Genomic DNA, 18,483 nt, shown 5'->3' on the forward strand with positions numbered 1-18,483 from the left:
GCTATATAAAAACTGTAAGTTTTACTTCCGTCTCAACCTGTGCTGCTTTAATATCATGTGCTTTCTTAATATCATGAATACTTTGCCTGGAATTTCTCTATATGAAGCTATCATGTTGGAAGAAAAGAGAGAAAAATAAAACTCATTGTTCTGTTGAAAAATACTACCAAGCTGCTCTGGTTTACTAACTCTCTTCCCGAAGGTCTCAAATTAGGCTCTGGAGCAGAAATTCTTGTAACATCCATCTACCTGTTTTGTATATACTTAGAAGGTATTTGGCTGCTTTTTGGTCAACAGAAAGTAGCATGATTAATTATATCATTTTGTTGTGTATTTTCCTCAACAGAAATTTGCAAGGATCTCTGCTAGTGGACTTGGAGTAAATGTTTCAAACCAAGATGGTTTTACACCATTGCATATGGCTGCACTGCATGGACACTCTGAACTTGTCTGTCTCTTGTTGAAACATGGGGCCAGTATCAGTGCCAAGAATGCAAAACATGCAGTTCCTCTTCATCTGGCCTGCCAGAAAGGTCACTTCCAGGTAACCGAGCCTTTTCATAAATGCAAGGTATTTAACACTTAACCACCAACAAAAAGCTGTTTTGTGAAATCACCAATAAATTATCAACAAGACTAAACCAGTAACAGTGAAAATTAGTTTGGTGATTCTTTTTTTTCTGTCAATGTCTAAAATATCCAGATGGAAAGGGGATCTTTCAACTGAAACAGTTTCAGTAGGCACCTTTTCTTTCTAAGTGACCTGAAATAATGGTTTAATGAAAGTGCTGCAAATAGCTAGGGTCATACATCAAATGCTTTAAAAATACCTTGTGCAGCTGAATCTTCCTATGTATTTTCTCCCTGTACCTTCTGTTCAAGGAGGTTATGCGTACATCTGTTGATGCAATGGACTTAGTATCTTCAAAAGCCACAGTATTAAGGATTTACTGTATCTTCAACTCATTTAAGTAGATTGTGAGCCAAGTGGAGCTCTGAGGGTAGCAGATAACCTCATCCCTGACTTGAAGTCAGGGAAGCATAAGCAGTGAAGGAGAAGCATGAGCTAGTGAGGGGAGGATACTCATACAGGAGGGAGAGTAAATGAGAGGGGGGCAAAATGATCATGAAAAAGCAGGTGCAGGCAGGCAAATGGGAACATGCAGAAAAGTGGAAAACCAGGGTTTTAAGAATAAGGAGCTGAGGACTGCAAAAGGAAAAAGAAAATTGAGAGAATTGTGAAGGTAATGGGGAGACAAAGCACTAGGGATGCAAGAAGAAAACAAAAATACAACTCAAACTTGCAGGTTAATGAAGGTTAGTTCATGAGGTATTTACAACATAAAGAACTCCTTCCAAGTATTCTGATGAGTTCAGAAAGGGCGAAAGGATACTGTTGCTGTGGTGGTTTGCTTTTGGTGTTTTGTTAAGTTATTGATTATGTATGTTTTTCACATACCTCAAGTTTTATTTTCTGGCCTTTCTTTCAGTTGCTTAAGCTTTTTCTTTTTTTAAAAGCATGTGGTAAAACATGAAAATTAGTATGATAGGAAGAGATGCTTGTTGTTATCATCTGGCAAAGATGACACTTGTTTTCTCCATCTTTTACTTTCTTCTCTTTTTCATTCCAGATTTCAAAAAAATGCTAAAAAAAAAAAAAAAAGGAGGCTTTCGCTGCATGATTGAGTAGCTGGTACCTTAAATTAAAAAGTTGTTACTTCTTTCAATAGGTGGTAAAGTGTCTGATGGATTACAATGCTAAACAAAATAAAAGGGATATATATGGAAATACTCCTTTAATTTATGCATGCTTGAATGGTCAGTATGAGACTACTGCCTTGTTGTTACAGGTAAGATCACTGAAAACAGCATGTTCAGAATAGTATTTCTTACGTGATATCTGTGCTTATCCACTATTCAGAATCAGTATTTTTGGTTACACATTTCTCTGTCAAAACTACTCAGGGAAAAAATAAGAGTATTTGTTATCTCACTCCTTTCAATTCCTTCCCGTCATGGTTTTTTATTAGATAAATATTACTTTCCTATTATACAGCTAGCTGTTTTTATGGAACTTTTTTGTGGCAGGTGTTAGGTTTTCTTGCTTATGATTCTATCGCATAAGGTTTTTTGTGTTTTTTGTGATTTCTTCTTCTTTTTAATATCTTTTGAACTTGGAATATGTAGTAGATAAATGAAAAAAATGCAATTAGCTGATCCATGAAATTACGGCTATGAGAGAGGAGGAAATAATATGATCAGGTGGCTTATTGTTGAACTGGTGATTGCTAGCATATGCTTTCTGCATTCGTATACAGCCACAAGGCTTCTGTGGCATTGTTCTCATTCATACATTGAAAAGGAGAGAAAACCAGAATAGTAATGTGCTATCTCCATTTCATGCTACTCTGTCTTTATAACTTCAATTTTATCTTGCTGTCCAGCATGGAGCTTCTGTTAACATTTCTAATGCCAAAGGAAATACAGCACTGCACGAGGCCGTGATAGGAAAGAATGAAGCCCTGGTAGACTTGCTACTACAGAATGGTGCAATGACGCACATAAGGAATGAAAGGAACTGTACCCCTGCAGACTGTGCTGAGCCGGTGAGTGCAGAAAGCTCATTTCTGACGTTAGATTTTCCTAAAATTCCATATGCATAAAGCAGGAAAGAAAACAAATATAACTATTTGTCACAACAATATTTGCCAAGACTTCTGTATTTAACAATTATGTGTGCTATAAAGACTAAGATGCCTGTTTATTGTACACATACAATATGATACCTGTGGTATATGAAACCTGTTGTGTTTCTAAAATAAATTATCCTAGACAAAAATGATCAGTCTAGAAAGAGTGAAAGCACATACGTGAATGAAAATGACATAAAAATCTATGCTAGTAATGGCAGAGAGAGCAGAAGAAATGTTGAATGTAGGAAAAGGAACACCTTTCACTGATGTTATACCGCTGGCAATCTTCCTCATTCCACCCACTGTCTTTTGCCCTTCGTGCCTTTTGATACCTTTTATCTTGTCATAGATAACTCTGACCTTCCCTTTTATTAATAGCAATAACATAATGTGTAATATTAAATTATATAGAATTATTTCACTCTTTAAATGATTTGATGCATGGTCCCTATCTTTATGTGCTTAAATAGCCTCTGAGATGTAGCATAATGACCACAAAATTCTGTACTGAATCAATTTTAGTATGTGTATTACCATTTAAACTGAAATTAGCTTAACCATAAATAATACAGTTTAAAATAGTAGGTCAAGACTATAAAATCATCACGCTGGTACAGTGCAACTTGTGGAACACTGATTTTGTCCCTACTCAAAATGATACAATTTGAAGTTAGTATTTATAATGAGGTGTTTTTGTGTGTGTTACATTCATTTTGGCAGCAATTAACACACTCTGCATAGACTTGAATCCTGAAGTGCACTGACGTTTTTCTTTTTCTTTAATAATGGTGAAAATGGAAACTTTTAAAATTAAGAATTCAAATATCATTAAGTTGCTGGAAACAGCACCAAGCTGTGTAGCTACATCAGCAGAGAGAGAAAAGGAGTCTGAGCAGCATGCTACTATCAAGATAAGAAAAAAAGGTACGTGTCATATTTCCACTGGTATGAATAAAAAGGGATTTAGGAATTCATGTGCAACTACATCAAATACTTTCTATAAATGACTTACAATTAAAGAACAGTCAACTATTTTGCATATTTGTTACAGGTAACACCAAAAATACTATAACTAAATGCAGCAGACTTTGTATTATATTGGTGACATTGCTGCAAACTCAGTTTTCACTTTTTGGGGATGTGTGTGGGAATTTTACATGCAAAAGCACTTGAAGTTAAAAAATGTGCTGCACTTGAGATGATATAATTAACCATGTAGTAATTGTCCATTTCAATGCAAAGTAAAACAGATCAATTTAAATCACCTCTAGTTGTCATTTATATTGCCCTAAACCAGCATAGGGAGTGACTCTTCCATTAGTTACTGTCTCTCATATTATGGGACAGAAATAAGAGCTACAAAGGTTTGCAAAAGAATGACTTTCAGTAAATGGCAGCATATAGTACAGTCTAAGCAAATATGTTGAGACACATGGAACAGTTTAACAATACAGCTGAGCTGATATAATGGCTTATTGACATTTAAAAGAGAGAGTATTGCTCACCATCCACCCTCCCCTCTTCCCCCTCGCCCTCAGCTTCTGGTCTTGCTTATCCACTACTTTCCTTATGCTGGCTCAGAAGTTTTTCGTATGAATTTTCAAGCTGATACAGTTCGCTAACCTGGGGAAAGGGGTGTAACAAGTAAAAAAAGGAGTGTAACCTGGGGCAAGGGGTGTAACAATGTAAAAATTGGAATTAAGGGCCTCAAAGTCCAGAATTACTTGGTCTCTTCAGAAGCTTGGCCAGTCATGCTAATCTGATGAAGAACGCTTACTCCCATGACTTAAAATGCTTTAAAATTTCCAAAGATAAATTGTGACTCTGATTCAAGTTATTACTATTATAGTTTTACTGTAAAATTTTAAATCTGTCAGTAGATACCACTTTTCATTCATAACTGTGTTTTTTTAATTCTTAAGTGTGACTCAGTTGTAATTTTAGCTGCCTGTTCTTTTAAACTCCTAGTGAATTCTAAGCCATGTGAGAAAGCCGATGATCCCATAAGCAGACAACTTCAGCTGGTCCAATCAATTAACAGATTTAACAAGTAAGCATAGAAGCTTCCTCAGAAGACTGTTTATTGTTTCCCATAAGCGAATAAGAAATGCAACTGTTAATGAAGCCCCAAAGTGGGTCAAGCATTGTTATTAATCACATGTGACTAATCTGACAGTAGATGTTAATCCTCAGAGGCATGCACATTCGAATCACCAGACAGATGTTCTAGGCATGACATTGTCATTGGTGGTGAACAGCAGTGATGTGCTGTGCAGCAGGAGGGAAAAGCTGGCCAGTGAAGGAGTGCTTGCAAATGTATATATAATTGGTTTTGCACTAATACTTGGTGTACCATAAATTAAGAATTTCAGAGCCAGACTGCTTTCAAAAAATCATCTTAGTGCTTCACTCAATGGTTGGGTTTTGCCTATGATCTTTTTAAATGTTAATGTATATTCTGTGATAAAATACAGGAAATACTAGCCGGGTGTCATGTTGAGGTGTTGTTGTCAGACAGTAGCCTTTCTTTGTTGAGATAGTGCCACCGTGTGGATTTTCTGTGATTGAGGGACTTTTGTGGAAAGACTTATGTAGTTAAAAATTTCTTTAAAATGTTTTTTTAGAGCAAAACATTTACGGAGAACAATAACAAGAGATAAAAGTGTCCCTAATTTTGACTATCAGTTATTGCATCAGGTAAGTGGAAGTACTTGCTTGAATTATTTGTATAATACAGTGTTTGTTTTGTCTGCTATTAATAGATACATGTAACAGGGAAGTTTCTTTACTAGTGGTAGTTGGTGAATCCCAAAAGTTCTGACCCGTTTGCTAACTCGCTGATGTTCCATTGTTCAAACTTCAGTGGTGCTTCTATAACACCTCTTAAACATCTTATTCTTATTTTTAAACCTCTTAAAGCCTTTTACTGCAGGCTTCATCTGTGTCTTGTTTACTGTGTCATGTCTAACAAAATCTAGGCTATAGCAAGGCTTGAAAAACACTACAGCTTGTAAGAGCTGTAGCCAAGCAGAGATGCTATTTACAAGAGAGAAATTTTTCAGTAGGTTAAAATTAGGGTTTGCATTGTAAGTCTGCTTGGAGGAGGAGGTTGTTTGCAAGGATTGATAGCAAACTGCATGTTGCATTGCCAGCTGTGACACAAATACATGTAATCAGTTCATCTGTGGTTGGGGGTACCATGGTACCCTACGCCAATCTGACTATTGGATGCTGCCCTCCACCCAGAGCATGTGCTCCCTCTTCCTCCTTTACATTGGCTTTGACTCTCATTGGACCTTCTGCTGAGCCGTCTCAGCATACTAAATCAAGAGAAAAACTACCCCATTCAAAAGAAAACAGTTTTCTACCAGGTTAGTTCAGTAGCTGCCCGTTATTAGATTGACATAGCCTTAGAAATGCAGACTCTGATGCTCACCTCCATCTAGAAAATGAATACCGTTCTATTTCATAGAGCGCTTATGAGATTTAACATGTGCAAAGAGCCTTGCAAATGCCAAATTAATGCTATAAAACTAATGTTTTATTAATTCTTTCTAGAATTAATGATAATATCCCACTATTTAATTAAACGTGGGATTTAGATTTTATAATTGTGGATCACTGAAGGCAGTATGTCATGTAAGTACAGCAAGTGTCAAAAAACTAATATATGACCATGATACATAGCACTTCAATCACGTGTGATTGTTGTAGCTTTGTGAATTTACATGTCATACAGCTCTAAATTGTTAGTAGATTTAAACATGTATAATCTCCATCTGAAACTTTTTCAAGACTGTTGCCGTTATTTCAGTAAAAGGGTATCGTAATTTATTTCTGCTTTTAGTTCCTATCTTAGAAAATCTGTCATTAGCATGCTTGGATTCTCTTTTTCTCTTAGTTAGTTTAACATTTGCCAGGTGGCCAGTAGTCAAGGAGAGCCACCTGCTCTGAAAAGGAAACATCAGCAGCAGATGTGGAAATGGAAGATAAGAATAGCTGGAATGACCAGAAGGAGTCTTTAAGGGGAGTGGGGAGGGTGGGTGTCTCTGTCTCTTGACAGTTAAGACCTGGAAGCTGGGAGTTTTTGCCTTTGCATTCAGCAGTGCCAGGTTGAGACTGTCTGTATTACTACTTACACAGTTCTTAATGGTAAAAGAAATGGCTGTTGATTTCAAGTACCTTGAGACTTGCATTACAAAAGGTATTTAGAAGAGTTAGGATGATATTGGGATAGTGCAGTGAAAATAAGTTTTGCAATGCCTTCATTATTTTTTCAGTTCTGGTACTGATGTATGTGTAGCCTGGGGCAGGTTGAGCTCTTGTTTTCTCCCATGGAGACTGAGTGTAATTACTGTCCTACAAAGTATGCTATTTTTAATCCTTGGCTGTATTCTCAGTATAAAGAATACCATGAAATTAAGGTGATAATTATATTCAAGAAACACTATATTCATTTGACTTTTTTGTAATGAAAAAAGTAGACAATGCTTTTAACATACCATTTTTCTATCCTCACAGTTAGCTATTAAAAGCTTTGATAAAACCAAGTTAAAATCTGTTGAAAAGCTGGACCGGAGCAAAGTTAAGATTATTGACACAGGATGCAGTGGCGAGTTTGTGAAACATGATGACATGATAGAAGTCCCTCACAGGAGTAAATTAATGCACCGAAGACACACTGTTAATGTGCCACTTTCAGCAGAGAATGTCAGCAATAATAGTTTATCCAGCCCTAGAAATCCAAGTATTTCACAATCGAGAGACTGCTGTGATGACGTGCTTTCAAAACATTGACAAGGAAGCGTGAATTTGATGTCAAAAGCTGAGGAATTAGGTGATGTTAATTTCAATAACCTTTCACTGTATATCAAAGAATTCAGTGACGCTTGCAAGCCTGCCTGCAGAACAGAATACAAGGATGACTCTTCAGCAGAAACAGAATGTTCCTAGCACTTTCGAAGACTGAATCCTCTGTTGATGTTGGAGGTAACTACACAGCCAGATCGTTACTGATCTCGACATGTTAACAGGGATGTACTGAGATGTAGACAGCAAAATTACTTTCCTATCCTACTTAGCACTTATTAAAAAAATTATATGTAACAGTAAACCAAACAAAACCCTCTATTGTATTTTTTCAGCCACCCACCTTGTTTTTAAAACTCTTTGAATAATTTTTGCATTTTCAGTTTTTATCACTACATTGGATAAGTATATGTAAATATATATATATTTATATAAAGATATATTGGATAACAAGGTATTTATTGCCAGAGGTAACTGAAATATCTCTATTTTTATTGTAATGTTATGAACCATTATAGTATATATTTCTGTATATTTCAGTAGCTGGGAAAACAATAGTCTGTAACATCTGTGACGCCACATTAGGAGATTTATACATGCTATTAATGTGAAGGGATGTAATCCTTGCTAATTTCTTTGCAATGCTTCCCTGTATTGGATCTGCAAGATCAAGTTCTTACACAGGAGCCAAGGTACTGGGGAAGAAGTAGAGAGCTCTTGACAAAGCTAAACTTTGGACTCGCTTTTCACAGCCTAATAAAAAAAAAAAAAAAAAAAAAAAAAAAAAGCAGAAGCAAGCCTATATAAGGACACATAAAATTGCTTTGTGGTTTTTTTCCCCCCTCTAAAGCAAGTCATGCAAAAATGCACAAATATTCATGATTCTGAACCAGGGCAACATCTGCAAACAATTAGGAACCTCCTCTGGACTGCTCTTTAAAAAGGTGAAATTCCAATTATAAAAAGTACTCCTCACATCAGTAAGCTTTTGTTGGAATAGGCCAAATATTACCTCATTCCTAGAGGTGATCACTGAAGAATTGAAAGCTTGCAAGTAACTATAAGATGGCTGCTGAGATTTGAACTTAATTTTCAGTTATGGTAGGAGAATGTGTAAATAGGACAAGCCAGGTTTCTAAGTGCAGTATTTTTTATTCTTGGCTCATCACATCCAGCTTGCATTTTATTTCATAAACTTTGTATGAATAATTCTGTTTCTTTTAACTGTGGTGTTAGTAAACTGCCTGGCAAAGTACAATGCTGGAAGACGTACTGATTATTTTTTCAAGTAACTTTTTAATCTAAGAGGTAAAATGTGCAATAAGTGCACATATGGACATTTGGAGATGAGGGTCATGTGTTTATTTTTCTAATAATTTATGAGTTCATCTGATTTTCTGATGTGCCTTGGATTTGTGCCAAATGATGGAAAGAAAAAACTAGTAAAATAACTCTTGAAAATGCTGTTTTCTTTGAGTGTTTTTTTCGAAGCATTGAGTCTTTTATGCAGATTTCCTTGCTTTTGTTTTTGTAGGCATTTGAAGACTTCACCTTGTGTCTCTGTGTAACCTGAGGGATCTGTTGGAATTTACTCTGAAGTTCAGTATGACCTTCTTCCCTCCTACATTTGTGGATTACTATTGTTAGGTTGTGTGGTTTTGGATTTAAGGCGTAGAGGTGTACAATACAGAACTGTTAGTGAAAGCAAACGTTTTCATGTAATTTCCTTCTCTAGCTCTACATTCCCATTTAAAAAAAAAAAAGTAGGATGGATGTTCAGCTATTACGAGCCAAAGACCAAGAGGAAAGACATATGAACTAGTTTTTTTTCCTTCTTGTGACACTATGAGGATGACCTAGAGTAAGTCACTTATCCTTACCTGTAGCAAAAATAACCTAGATAGTACTTATAAAGCTTAAGATACAAGTAAACTTTCATAGATCTGATTTCCAAACTACATAGTGAGAATTTTGCTTGTGTTTTAATTATACTATGCATTTAACTAAATGATTCTTAAGACTTCTTGACAATATAGATGAGAAAAATCAGTTTATTAGCTTTTTAATACTGGTGATACTCTGCTACAGAATATACTCCTGTAACTACAAAACATGAATTAGCACAATGACACTATGTTCAGTATCAAGTCTTTTTTCTTAATCCTTAATAATAAGCACAGTGTGGTTGAATAGCTTTGGAAACAAGTTTTAAGATAGCTTATTAAATACTTTTGAAAATGGTTAGAGATAAGCATCAGAGGATGTGAACTCCTTTAGATACTTGCTTCTTTTCTATTAAAGACAGATTTTGAATACAACAGGTTAGGGAAAACAACTTGTTCAACACTATTTTCTATGCAAGCAGTGACCCAGCTGCAACACTCCCAAGTTTCAGCCTTGATATGAATTGTTATATAATTATTGGTCCATTTTACTCAAAGAATTGGCCAAGTGTTAAAGTAGCGCTTGCCTTTGGAACAACTTCTCCCCCTGCAATGAAATATAAAATTTGCAAGGAAAAAAAACATATTAGCTTACTAAGGCAACTTGGTGCATATTGCCTACTGTATTTTTTAACAAAATCTGTATTTTAAGACATCTAACAGGAGAATATTTTTTTTCTTTAGAGTTTTATAGAAAAAGTATACATTTATTAGAATTCATCTGAGTTTTCTATTCTATTACAGTATCAGAACAGTTGTCCTTGTGAACCTGAGGCTACTTAAGTGATCAAGCCATGCTTCAGTTTTATTCAGTGTTCAGTCTCGGATAAAGCTTATTTCCAGGCATTTTGGATGTATAGTGTATGTATTAAAAAAAACCAACAAACCAAAACAAACACCAAAAAGCAAAACACTTGAATGCCAAACAGTTCCATTATAATCTAAATGATGGAAAGATGATAACTAGCAAATTATTTAGGTAAATGTAATAGTTTGCAAGTTTCCTTTGACTTGCTTAACCAAGCTTGTAATTAAAAAATACCTTAATATTCAAAGATACAATAATCAAAGGCTAAACTGGAATAGGATTTGAAGGGAGATGCCCCTGGAAGCTTCCCCTAGCAATCTGTAGTGCAAATATACTGAAGTCAACTTCAAGACGCTTACTTACGATTTGTCTGCAAAGCGTGTTACTGTATGGTCCAGTTTAATCTCCAAAAGGTTGTTACGTTAAAATAAATCCAAAGTATAACTTCCCATTTTGATAACTGAGATTCTGGAACAGCTGCTTTAGAAGAACAGCAAGGCAATAAAGCTTACGTTGTTAGAAGTAGAATTCAATAAACTTAGGAATGGGAATATGAAGCATGGATGCTTAGGATGTATCTGTAGCCCTACTGAGAAAACTTTTAAACCATATGTCACCACACCTTGACTTGAACCCCTTCACACTGGTAAAGGGTCATTAGTCTAAAAAAGTGTAGCATACACCCACAATATTACTGAAGTTAAGGAATCCTGATTACAAACACAGACAAGCAAAATGCCCAGTCTAGTTCAACTGAAACAAAAATAACTGTTTAAAAACTTTTTAACCACATTCACACAAGATGAAAAACACCCACTAGAGCCCATTTTAAACAATTTTATTGTTTCAAAAACCACTGCAGTTGGGATCATACATGTTCCTGTTAAATTATGTCAGAAAAGGGTTTTGTGGTGGTAGAGTGTTTATATCAGCACGTTACAGTATTTATTGTACTTATTTCCATAACCATATTTTTGAATAAACGTATAGCACAAGTTCAGTTTTACTTTATGCATGCAGGAGTTGCAGAAAGTGTAGGAAAATGGTCTTTTTTTCAAGGTAAGAAACACTCCAGCCATTTGATAAGAAATGGAGGTAGTTTTAAGAATATAAGATACCAAGTGTCTGAACAGTGCTATATTACACAATTAACTTGCTTTTTTTGAGATAGCTTGATTATTTCGTAGGGGAATGGTTCAACTGTAGGCTGGTTACAATTTCTTTACATGGACTGCCTGATACGAAGTCCTCTGATCCAAATGCTATTTTGATACCTTCACTTTATTTTATAAATTTCCAGCAAGGACTTGAGAGCCAGTGAGCTGCTGGATAGGCTTCCTTCAGGGCTCAGGAAATCTTGTTTCTAACACTTCTGTGATTTAAAGCCTGGAGGTAAGTTTTTAAACTCCTAGAGTTGCTGTTCCCAGCTTTACACTTAGCTCCTCCTCATGTTATGGTGTCTCCAATAGCAGCAAGTTAAGTGTGTGCAGCTGCTGAAAGCATAGCTTACACACTGAGTAAGGGGCAACAAAATGTTCATGCTAATGAAGCAGTGGGGAACCCCACACTGCTCAGGCCTCTTAAACTACAAAAATTTAAGTTATAAAATCCCCTTCTCAGATTTATTTCACAAGACAAGTTCATTTGTTGGCCTTTTTATATAAAAAAAAAAGCGTAAACATTTTCAGATCTTGCATTCTGCCTGGTAACAGCGTGTTGCCTTTTTCCAGGCCTTTTGTTTGGCAGACAGTCTTACAGTAGCATTAATAATCCTCCTCTTCATCAGAATCCAATACTTTCCTTCTGTTGAACTAAAATGAAATACATGATGTGAAAATAGAAGGGTCACAGTAAGTCCACCACAGAGCAATCCTTTCAAACTCCACGCATTTGACAATGAATACATTGCATGGGAGCAAAACATTCACCCCATCACCCTCTCCCCGCTAAGTCCCTGCCTGGCATAATGGTGGTACAGGACAGACACAGGGTAGTCTGTCCCACAACAGAACACTGATACCCCAGTGCCACTATCTGCAAATTTTACTATTGATAAGGACTGCTATGATTTAATCCCAGCACCTATCACTGTAGGTAAGAGAGGTGGTAAATACAAAATTAAGTTCTACCCTGAACTGAAACAGTCCAATACATGCAATTTTTCTGCTCTATTTTATAACAAATTAAAATCACATTTAGGAAATAAAGCTTACCTTTACTGTTGTTTTCTTTTCTGTTTGCTGACTCACTTTTTCAAGTATTTCTATCAAACCTTGTTCCGATACCTAGGAAAGCAAAAGAAAAGCCACATAACCGTATTTGGAGATACTCAGTATCAAACAACCGAATCACACTTTCACTTTTTATAATAGGTGTTTGATGGAATTATATAATAGTATTTAGAAGCTCTCAATTGCCTTTTTCAGTTATTTAATTTACAGATATTAAAAACATCGCTTTTTTTAAGAGTGAATTACGTTTGAAAATGAATATATGTGAGAAAGAATTGGAAAAACATAACTCACCTTTCCAGCTAGCTGTCCAAATCTTGCCATCTGTATAAGATAATTCTCTACAGCTTTTGCTTTGTCTGGTTTCACAAGTGCTAAATTGCTTACTGCAACAAAAACAGGCTCTGTTCATTTTGCTTTAAAACAGCTCAAATACCTTCACTAGTAACTAGAGACAAATTTGCCTATGAAGCAGTCATCTTCATGCCAGGGTCATGAAATAAATTGAAAAAGGCATTTTCATTTATGTAAAATAAATATACAAGATAGTTATATTTCTCCTTTTAAATATTTGTTCCTAATTACATTAACTAATTTTGACTCTCACTACCATTCCTACTACTAATTAAAAAAAATAATTTCATTAACAGCATTTGGATATCAGTTAACCCCTCCCCTCCAATCACTGATATCACCAACTGAAAAGCTCCAATAGCTTTATCTTCCCATCAACAACACTATTTTTCTAATCTAGCCTATATACAAGCACATACGTGCTTGATTTGAGCAGCACTGGAGTACGCTAGATGAGAATTTTTTATTAGAAAGTTACTTGGATACTTACACCTTGCACGAGCTGCTTGATCAAGAACTTGAGCTAAAATAGTATTTCTTATCTCTGCTTCCCTGTAATGAAAAATTAACCACACATTAAAAGTGGGATTTTAAATACCTAAAATAATACGCACAAACCAGCAAGCTACAGAAGACTTTCAATTCATGTAAGTGACTTCTTGAGGTGCCTTCAAACCTTAAATTTACATGATTTCTTTTATAGCATTTTCTGTCATGAGCTCTATGTATGTTGATAAAGTTACATAGCTGACATCTTCCAAGAAATCGAGATGGAGTTTACTACTTATACCTTCTTACTGTTTATTATTACATCTTCAAGATAAAAGCCATGCTACCCACTGTAAAGATTCTGCATTCAGTTCCACGTGGAATTTCATCAAAGACAGTATATGGTAAAGCAGGCATAGGGAATAGTCCATGCAATTGCAAGACAGAACCAACCTCATTATTTATTTAGAATTTTTCAGTAAGTCTTCATATACTTACAATATTTGACTACATATTTGCAAAACTGGAATTTTAGTTTATGCATTTCAGTTAACCGAAACTGTCACTGTGTGCAAAGTCTAGCTCTTTAAACACTTATTTTCTATTTTCTGCTTAGTGCAAATACTAAACACTGTTTCCGCACTAAGCTGTGGCACAAATCATTTTGTTTCATATTTTTAACTGTGACAGATGTTCCAGAAAAATCAAATCAACTAGGAAAGCATGTTCCCATTGCACTAACAGAGCCAAACCCAAACTTGTCACTCAGACAAAACTCCAGTGTGAGAAGAGTTCTGCCAGCCTTCGAGATTTTCTTAAGACCAATTCTTACCACTCTGAAAAGCCAAGGTTTCTGAGTTCCACAAGCAGATGACAGTGGGAGTGATGCATCCCCAAAACATACTATTATATCACCAAAGGTCATGAGGTTATAGCACTCATCCGAGTCCCGAAGTGAAAATGAGCTGCTACTGCTGTTTTCATCCACACCCTCCCCCCCCAGTCTGGGTTCAGACTGGCTGACAGCTCTGTTGTGAATCATCCAATACAGTCATGGCCTGGAAGCCACACTTAGATCAATCAGATTTTAGCTATCCTTGGGTTAAATCTTCAACATTTCAGCTTCTTTGTTGGTGGTTTTTCCAACAACAAAAAAAATTCAGATGAATATTCCAAAGAAATTAAATACTCAAAAAAAAAAAAAGTTCAAAACGATTAGATGCAAGACCAAAAGTCAATAGTTCTCATTTATACCTCTGTTTTGCTTCCTGTTGCGATGGATCACCAGAAGAATCCTAAAGAATGAGATCAGAATAAATATGATCATCCAAAACCATTCCACGCAGGACGGTGAGTTTAAATCTTCCAGCAGTGTCAATGTGAGCTAAACCTGCCTGCTAAACCCGGCTGACCATGGACGAGATCCTAAAAATGAGAATCTGCTGCCCTAGCAAATAAACATGCCCTACTATGCTTTCTTCACAAAGCAGTAATGCAAACTAGTGTGATGACTAGTGCTACTGGATCTATCCACAGACTGTTGTAGGTTTGGACATTAAAAGGCCTTCCCATTAGGTCTAAGATAATAAAGTTTCCCAAAGCCCAGAAAACAGACAAAAGCATTTAAAACCCATTAAAGTAAGCTAGGGACAAATGAAACTCAATGTAACATTTTGTATTTATCAATACAGAAGAAAACACAATCCTAGCACAGTATTTTTGGATTAATATAGCCAGCTGAGCTGACTATTCAGAAGCAAATAACAAAAAAAAGAGGAAACTACTGAACTTTATGTTGAACCTGCACCTCAAATTTTATAAGTAACATTTCAAAGTATGAGAGCGGAACAAGAAGTGATACAGAGAGAGGAAACGAGGCTGATCACAGGTATGGAAGATCCCTTCACAGGAACAACAGAACAGACTGATACATTTCAGCTCTGAGAACGTAGATGATTGTGAAGGCCAATGATGGTAATCCCTAAAACTGTGAGTGGCACGGAAAAAGGTGGTGGGGAGGGAACGGTTATGCGCTGAACCTTCCAAGGCAGCAGCCAGGGCACCCAAGGCAGGTAGCAGGAGGCAGGCCCAAGGCGCCCTGAAGGCGCTGACTGCTCCGGCAGCAGGAGAGGAGAGGAGAGCCTGGGGGGTGCCCGGCCGGTCCTCACCGCCCCGCCCGCTCCGGGCGCCAGTCACCGAGGCTGCACTCGGCGACGTTTCCAGCAAAAAGCCCCGCGCACGGCCGGACTGCTCCCCGCTTCCCCCCTCACCCCGGGCCCCAGCCGGAGCCTTTATTCCCGGAGAGGCCTCCTCAGGGCGCATCCCCTCCTCTCCCCCGTGCCCGCTCCTGCCTTCCCGGGAGAGGCTCGGGCGGAGGGACAGGCCCCGCCGAGAGCCCGCCCCCCCGGCCCGGCGGCAGGGAGCGGTGGCACTGCCGGGGGGAGGGAGGGCGGCGGCGGGGCGGCTGCCCCCGCGCCTTACCCCGTGCTTGGCCTGCAGCTCGGCCAGCCGCTGCTGCCGCAAGGCCTCCAGCTCCTCGTCCGCCATGGCCGCCGGGCGGTCGCGCAGCCGCAGCGCCCGCGCCGTGCTGCGCCTGCGCCACCGCGCCAGGCGCTACTAACCCACCGCCGACGGCGCCGCGGAGCGCGGGGGCGGGGCTTCTCTGCGGCCTGCCCTCCCTGCGCGGCGCAGGCGCTTCGCTCTCGAGGCGGTCGCCGCCCGCCCGGCCGGGCCGGGCCGGGTGGAAATGGCGGTGGTTGTTGGTGGCTCTGCCCTGGTCCCCAGCTCCCCTCAGGCCGGCTCCATGCAGTAGTTCGTAGTGTTGCCCAAACCTCTGGTCCGTGAGCTCGCCTCTTCCTTGCCCTTTCCAGGTCTGCCAGGTTGGTGAGCCCACACGCAGTTTCGTTTCTCCAGCACGGTGACCGTGCTGGAGCAGCGGTGATGCTGTGAAGAGAAAGTGGGGGAAGTTACAGCCCCTTTTTTTGAGAGCTGCTGGCGTAAGGAGCCCAGCTCAGGCTAAGTCAGGCCTGCTTGTTCTCTGGCTCCCGTTCTGTGAGGAGGCAGTGCAGAGTGGTTATGTTATGCCAGGTAAGCTGCTACTAGGCTGATAGAAACAGCATTGGTTTGGGTCGTCCGTTTGTCTGTACCGTTGTAGTCTACTACCGTGACCTTGGATTGATCACACTGTAGCTGTGTCTCCTACAGGTCCTCTGATTTCCTCAAAAAAAAAACCCAAACAGCGGGAAGGGGGGGCAGGATTTGGTTGGCCTTCCTACGTGTGCAATATTGACTAATAATTCCCCGAGGTCTGTTCAGCTGTGACTCCCCGAGAAGTAACTTACTGTGCTGCGACCACTGCTTCCAAGTTCAAGACACAGTAGGCAACTAGTGATACAAGATGTTTTACATCTTGTGTTAAGAAAAGAACACAATGGAAATCCTGTATGTTGCAAAATGTATAAGATACCAGAGAAAATTACTTCTGGCCAACCTTGCAAATTCCCTGAGAAGATAAAAACCTTAGGCCCTTTTCAGATAGCTTAGAGCGTCAATATGATTTGTGACAAGAGAACATAAATCAAGAAAAGATAGATAGTAGAGTTACTAATGAACACTCTTTAGGATAAGTTGTGTCAAACGTAAAGTGTCCCGCTGCACGGAATTGCTAGAAAAGGTTCAACTAGCAGACAAGTGAGGAAGACTATCAAAGACCACTAGAGGACCCCTGAAGACCACCAAACATCTCGAGTGCACCTTCACCAAGGGCATTTACATATATTAATGAGTTCCTGGAATTGAGATGAATATGTGTTGTGGTTTAACCCCAGCCAGCAACTAAGCACCACGCAGCCACTCACTCATTCCCCCCCCACACCCAGTGGGCTGGGGGAGAAAATCGGGAAAAGAAGCAAAACCCGTGGGTTGAGATAAGAACGGTTTAATAGAACAGAAAAGAAGAAACTAACAATGATAATGATAACACTAATAAAATGACAACAGCTATAATGAAAGGATTGGAATGTACAAATGATGTGCAGTGCAATTGCTCACCACTCACCAACCGACACCCAGTTAGTCCCTGAGCGGCGATTCCCCGCCCCCACTTTCCCAGTTCCTATACTAAATGTGACGTCCCATGGTATGGAATACCCTGTTGGCCAGTTTGGGTCAGGTGCCCTGGCTGTGTCCTGTGCCAACTTCTTGTGCCCCTCCAGCTTTCTCGCTGGCTGGGCATGAGAAGCTGAAAAATCCCTGACTTTAGTCTAAACACTACTTAGCAACAACTGAAAACATCAGTGTTATCAAAATTCTTCGCATACTGAACTCAAAACATAGCACTGTACCAGCTACTAGGAAGACAATTAACTCTATCCCAGCTGAAACTAGGACAATATGTTAATTATTTACAGGAAAAATCAGGAACATGTATATCCATTTTTTATGTAGTCTCAACTGTTGAAAGAACTGGTATGCACGATAGGCAGAAGGATCCCCCATGCATCCAGTGCTGCAATAAAGAATGCCCGCTTTCTAAAACTCCAAAATTGAGTCTTAGAGAGCTGCTGAAGTGCCGACTTAGGGTAACACTGGGACTAGAAAAAGCATGAAATGATACAGCTTCATGCCCCTCGGCTATGAGGTCTGTCCCTGTCTCTGAAATCTGAGAGTGTAGGAAGCTGACAAAAGGTACTGGCCTTGATCAGACTTGGTACAAAGTCACTAAAATCAATTCAGAGTGACTATTGTCAACTCACTCACTTGATAGCTTCAATCATATTAAATGAGTAACTTTGACATCTCAAATTTCGGCTTTTAATGTTGGTCAGTCACATGTTCTTATTAAAGGCTGTATGGTCTTTTTTTCACTCATGATTTAAGATTTAATTTAACCAAAGAAACAACTTGAACACTCTTCTACCAGGATAAATAAGCTACAACTTCCTAAAAATAGAGGTTTCTATAAAGATACATTACCAAATATTTCTGGTCTAGTTTTCAAAAGTTACAAAAAGTATCAAGTGCTTGTTTCATTAATACTTTTAATTAAGAACTCTTGCAGTGAATGCAGACACAATTAGTGGAGTGGAATTAATTTTCTTTCGAGTTTTCCATGGTGCATGCTCCAAATGGATAACGTGAACCTGAAAACCTTGCAT

The 18,483-nt window shown here is 38.5% G+C and overlaps 2 protein-coding genes across 11 annotated transcripts in view; one reads left to right on the top strand and one right to left on the bottom strand.

Moving 5' to 3' along the window:
• ANKRD27 (ankyrin repeat domain 27) overlaps positions 1–10,109 on the top strand; it is a 49,380-nt gene extending 39,271 nt beyond the window's left edge. For 9 of the 10 annotated variants that reach the window (XM_075040092.1, XM_075040095.1, XM_075040093.1 and 6 more), the window contains 7 exons: positions 347–544; positions 1,731–1,850; positions 2,445–2,606; positions 3,509–3,617; positions 4,662–4,743; positions 5,318–5,390; positions 7,215–8,966. In XM_075040092.1, coding sequence (XP_074896193.1) covers positions 347–544; positions 1,731–1,850; positions 2,445–2,606; positions 3,509–3,617; positions 4,662–4,743; positions 5,318–5,390; positions 7,215–7,490 — 1,020 coding nt within the window. In that variant the 3' untranslated portion in view covers positions 7,491–8,966. Of the gene's footprint in view, positions 1–346; positions 545–1,730; positions 1,851–2,444; positions 2,607–3,508; positions 3,618–4,661; positions 4,744–5,317; positions 5,391–7,214; positions 8,967–9,036 lie in introns of those variants that run through there. The other variant, XR_012652191.1, reaches the window with a different exon arrangement.
• Positions 10,110–11,076: 967 nt separating this feature from the next.
• Positions 11,077–15,937, bottom strand: PDCD5 (programmed cell death 5). The gene is made up of 6 exons (XM_075040105.1): positions 15,809–15,937; positions 14,582–14,622; positions 13,329–13,390; positions 12,779–12,870; positions 12,467–12,538; positions 11,077–12,064 (listed from the first exon to the last, which is right to left on the bottom strand). The coding sequence occupies exons 1-6, from the start codon at positions 15,872–15,874 to the stop codon at positions 12,017–12,019; spliced, it is 381 nt and encodes a 126-aa protein (XP_074896206.1). The 5' UTR covers positions 15,875–15,937; the 3' UTR covers positions 11,077–12,016.
• Between the last annotated feature and the right edge of the window lie 2,546 nt (positions 15,938–18,483).

This window comes from Buteo buteo, chromosome 11 (genome assembly GCF_964188355.1).
Source record: "Buteo buteo chromosome 11, bButBut1.hap1.1, whole genome shotgun sequence".
Classification (NCBI taxonomy): Eukaryota; Metazoa; Chordata; class Aves; order Accipitriformes; family Accipitridae; genus Buteo; species Buteo buteo.